Raw genomic sequence first — 5119 nt, forward strand, 5'->3', positions numbered from 1 at the left:
TGAGCAATATATATATATATATATATACACACACATATATTTTTTTATATATATATATACACACACATATATATATATACACACATATATATACGTGTATGCTATAGGTATATAACATAGTGTATATGTGTACATAACTTATAGAAAGCATATATTAGTGTACATAAAACTACATTATTATACATAAAACTGCATTTTTATGCATTTTTATGCATAAAACCACATTATTATACATAAAACATGCATTATACCTAAAACTATAAATGCCTAGAATGTATACAATATTTTATATATAGATATACACACACCCTATATATATATGTACACACACATATATATGCATATATTATATATATATAACATAGTGTATATGTGTACATAACTCATAGAAAGCATATGTTATTATATATAAAACCACATTATTATGCATAAAACTGTATTATTACACATAAAACATACATTCCACGTAAAACTATAAATGCCTAGAATGTATACAACATTATTTTTTATATATATATGTACACACACCCTATATATATATATACATATATATTGTATTTATATATATATAACATAGTGTATATGTGTACATAACTCATAGAAAGCATATATTATTATACATAAAACCACATTTTTATGCATAAAACCACATTATTATACATAAAACATGCATTATGCCTAAAACCATAAATGCCTAGAGTGTATACAATATTATTTTGTATATATATATGTACACACATATATATATACATGTGTAATAATGGTCTATTTTATGTCCATGAGGAAGGTGCATGTAAATGTCTCCAAGGTGGGTGCCAAAAGGATGGTGCCAGACTGTTTCCATCTGTTGCCCAGTGACAGGGTGAGGAGCAGTGGCCATAAAATAAAACACAAGATGTTCCACCTCAACAGAAGGAAGAATTTCTTTACATGGAGGTGGCAGAGCTCTGGAACAACTGGCCAGGAAGGGTGTGGAGTCTCTCTTTCTGATGACATTCCAGAGCCATCTGGACACATCCCGGTGTCACTGTTCCAGGTGACCTTGCCTGGGCAGGGGGTTGGACTGGGTGATCTCCAGAGGTCACTGAGGATCTCCGGAGGTCCTTTCCAACCCAAATGATTCTGAGGTTCTGTGTGGTGTCAGAGGATGGGCCAGGCTCTGCTCCATGGTGCCCAGCAGTGGGACAAGAGGCAAGGGGCAGAAACTGATGCCCAGCAAGTTCCACCTGAGCATGAGGAAGAACTTTTTTATTGTTAAGTGACCAAACACTGGATCAGATTATCCAGAGAGGCTGTGGAGTCTCTCTGGAGATATTCCAGAACCATCTGGACACAATCCTGTGCTGTGTGCTCTGGGATGGCCCTGCTGGAGCAGGGAGGTTGGACCAGCTGACCCACTGTGGTCCCTTCCAGCCTGACCCATCTGTGATTCTGTGACTGGGTAAATGCCACTGGCAAATGTGCTGAGTCTGACAGAAATAAAATTTATGCAAAACACAGGGTTACTTCACCAGCAGGGGAGGATTTCCTTTTTGACACATGCACACAGTCTGAAATTTTAAGCTTTTGCTACAGCTGTAGCACTCTGGGAGCCCACCTGGGCAGAGGTGGTTCTTGAGATGGGGGGAAGCTGTGCCCAATAACTAAAATAAGAGAGTTTTAAAAAAGAGTTGCCACTCTCCATATGAAGCTCCTGGTTGTTCCAGTGCCAGTAATTTTAGGTTTGTTTTTCCTTGCAGTGATGAGAGTCTCTTCGTGTATGACTGCAGCAGTGCAGAGAAGCAGCCCTTAGGAGAGAAAGGGTGAGAAAATCCGCTCTTTTCTGGAGGGTGCATCCCTGAGCTTGTGTGGCTGTGAAAGGAGTAAAAGGAAGCCACAGGATAACTCCTTGAACAAGTGAAGGGTTGGTTTTGCTAACCCTGATACATACTTTTTGTTTCTGTTTCATCCAGAGTTTCATTCCACTGTGCACCTTTTTTCTCTTTTTTCCTAAATAAAAACCAGCAGTGGCAAAATCAAATTCAATAATTCTGTCTCTTGTCAGTCAAGACATTTGTGGAAAAGTCCTGCATTTTTTGTTAGACATCTAAAACCAAAAAAAACCCACAAAGCACTTACATAAGTTCTCCTCCAGATCTGTTCTGTAAGTAATGAGAATTCAAAACACACACACACAAAAAAGTATTTTTCTTAGTTTAGATTCAACCACTGGACATTGTTTTACTTGTAGCTAAACAAGAAACATTTTACTGTTTTCCTCATGATTTATATCAAGATGTGCCAGCATCTTGTTTCTAGAAAAGTTTTAGAAAACTTTTTAGAAAACTTTTGTTTTCTAAACAGGCTTTGATCCAGGCTTAGACCTGTCAGTTTCCTTTGTCTTGGCTTATTTCTTTGCATTAATGTCCATGTTGGCTCAACATTTTAAGCAGAAATAAAAACATTTAAAGTTTTACTTTGTTCCTCACGCTCCTGGTGGTTTGGGCACAACCCCCTGAGGGAATTTAGTAGCTATCAGGTTGTGAACTGTTGGTCCCCTTCTCTCTATTAGGCAGGATGGAAAAGGGACAGATAAAGGAAGTGATGACATCCTGGCTTTTGCCTTCTCCCCATCAGGAGGTTATTTTGCCTTGACAGATGACAGCAAACGCCTGATTCTGTTCCAAACGAAGCCTTCCTGGGAATGTCTTAGTGTCAGGTAAGGAACTGGAGTTATGGCTGGTGGATTTAGAGTTCTGAAATGGGAGTATTTGAGATGTTGATATTTGTTATTACTCAGCTTCCTTTATTTTTTTTTAAATTCCTTCACACAAACAAATTTAATGTTTTTGGGAATTCAGAGTGTTTGTTAAAAATTGATGTGTGGTCTTCCCCTTACCAAGAATGGGAGTGCAGAAGTTTAATATCACTGTACAAGGAAGGATAATCTCTTTCCTTATCCTAAACACAGTGTTTTTTATCTTTAAGAACTAAAACTCTACCCACTCTTGGTACACTGGGGTTGGGCCTGTAAAACTGATGCCCAGCAGCTCAGTGAGTGGATTCTCTGTTCCTTCTGATTTTGAGGAGTTTTGGGGGGTTTGTGAACTTTTGAAGAAGTTGTCATCTTTTCAAAAAGCCCATCTTCAGAGATACTGCAGCTGCTTTTCTTCACTACATTCCTCTTGAGGAAACAGCCTGTAGCTGTCCACCAGAGGTCCTCCAGTTCCAAGTTTTCAGCTACTGCTGCTTGTCACAATTCTCTGTAGAAGAACCAGGATTGGGAAGGGCTTCCTGAGAAAGTACCTGAGCATGTGGCATCTCTGCTTCTGTTGGTCTCTGACAAATGTGAGATCCTGGTTGCAAAAAAAAATTCAAGTCTCTGTAGCTTGGCTCTGTGTGCAGGATACAGGATGGACCCTTGGGGTTAAACAGTGTTGTAGTGAAGAAGTGGTCATGGCATGAAGCTGTGCCAGGGGACATTTAAGTTGGATTTTAGGAAAAGGTTTTTCACCCAGAGTGGTTGAGCACTGGAACAGCTCCCCAGGGAAGTGGTCACTGCTCCAAGGCTCACACAGCTCAGGAAGGGTTTGCACAATGCTCTCAGGCATGTGTTGGGATTGTTGGTGTGTCCCTTGCAGGGCCAGGAGCTGGACTCAATGATCTTTATATGTCCCTTCCCACTCAGGATGTTCTATGATAAAACCAGAAATTCTGTTCATTCTGTGTCCAGCCTTCCCTGCTGCCCTGCCTTGTTTGTCTTGCCTGTAACTTGCCACTGGATAATGGTCTGGTGTTGAGTTTCTGCTGAAAGTTTAACTAGGACCACAGATTTTTTTGGAATGTCATTAGCTCATATTGGGAAAATGGGAATACAGGCAAAAGGCTTTCTGCATGGATAATAATGCCAAAGTTTGAGCTGTGTGACTTGTGTTGGTATTTTGTAGCAAGCTCTATAAAGGTCTCACACAGTGTAGCCTTTGTAGTCAGCTTGTGTAAGACAAAGGTGAGCTTTTGAATCTTTGTGCTCAAGATCACAGGTGGTACAGTGAACTTGGAGCAAGACTTTCTGGTTGGCAGAGTAACCTTTTTTGGAACTGTGTTGCCTGTGATCCTGTTGTTGTGGTGTTCCTTTAAACAGCCACTAAAAAGTCTAAAAATTTCTTCCTACCTGAAGCATAGTGTATTGTCCTCTTGCTTCCACATGGCCACTGAATTTCAGAGTGGGTGAATATCAATATCCATTTCCTATGATCCTTGGTGCCCACAGTCCTGTGCTAGCACACAGGATGTGTTTTCTGGCATCTGTGGTATTTATGTTTATCTGAGTAGATGTAAGAAAGCTGGTGCCCGCTACACTAGCAGCTGGAACTATGAGATGATGGCAGATGATGAGGGAAACTCAGAGTTCAAGTTCAGAGCTTTGTCTGGACAAGGAACACGGAGCCTGTGGCTCTGTGACTTGGGATATGAGGAGAAAAGAGTTCCAAGGCTCTCCATCAAGGGCTTCCCTTTGCAGTACAGAGTGGTAACTGGAGTAGCTCCTGCACAGTTTCTAAAAGTGTTGCTGCAAAGGACTCCTAATAGGACAAATCCTACCTTGTCTTTTGTAGGTGTTTAACTCATGTTTTTATGGTGTAGAGTGCAAGGAAGTCTACCAGCCTTCATTAGAATCCTGGCATGCTGCCCGGGTGAGGTGCTCAGTTGAGAAAGTACCAAAGCAAAATGCAGTCATGCAGCTTTTAATGGTCTCCTGTTCCTCTCCCCAGCCCAGGTGTTTGCTATTACATAAGTCACTCATTTACTGGACTCAAAGGTGCCATTTCAGCCCCTTAGTGTTACTCTCATTGCTGCCATTTCAGTGATGTTGCATCTGAGAACTTTTTGCCCAGCCTCTTGGTCTGTTTAACTTCAGGCTTGCTGAAGCTGCCATCCAGAGCTGTTCAGGCTGTGCCATTTGTCTTTCAGGTTTGTGAACAGGAGATGCACATCCCTGGTTATCACAGCTGCAGAGGATAAGATTTTTGTTGCAGATAAGTCTGGGGATGTCTATTCTTACTCGATAACAGAACCTAAAGCTGATGGAACACTTGAGCTGGGTCATGTCTCTCTGCTCATGGATGTGGTAAGTGTGTGTATG

At 40.9% G+C, this 5119-nt stretch overlaps 1 protein-coding gene across 1 annotated transcript in view; it reads left to right on the top strand.

The window, feature by feature from the left end:
• Positions 1–797: 797 nt before the first annotated feature.
• The window catches only part of WDR4 (WD repeat domain 4), a 19393-nt gene continuing 15071 nt past the window's right edge, over positions 798–5119 (top strand). The window contains exons 1-4 of the mRNA XM_014309554.2: positions 798–808; positions 1740–1802; positions 2552–2698; positions 4948–5104. Coding sequence (XP_014165029.1) covers positions 798–808; positions 1740–1802; positions 2552–2698; positions 4948–5104 — 378 coding nt within the window. The remainder of the gene's footprint in view (positions 809–1739; positions 1803–2551; positions 2699–4947; positions 5105–5119) is intronic.

Source organism: Geospiza fortis, unplaced genomic scaffold (genome assembly GCF_000277835.1).
Source record: "Geospiza fortis unplaced genomic scaffold, GeoFor_1.0 scaffold17, whole genome shotgun sequence".
Lineage (NCBI taxonomy): Eukaryota > Metazoa > Chordata > Aves > Passeriformes > Thraupidae > Geospiza > Geospiza fortis.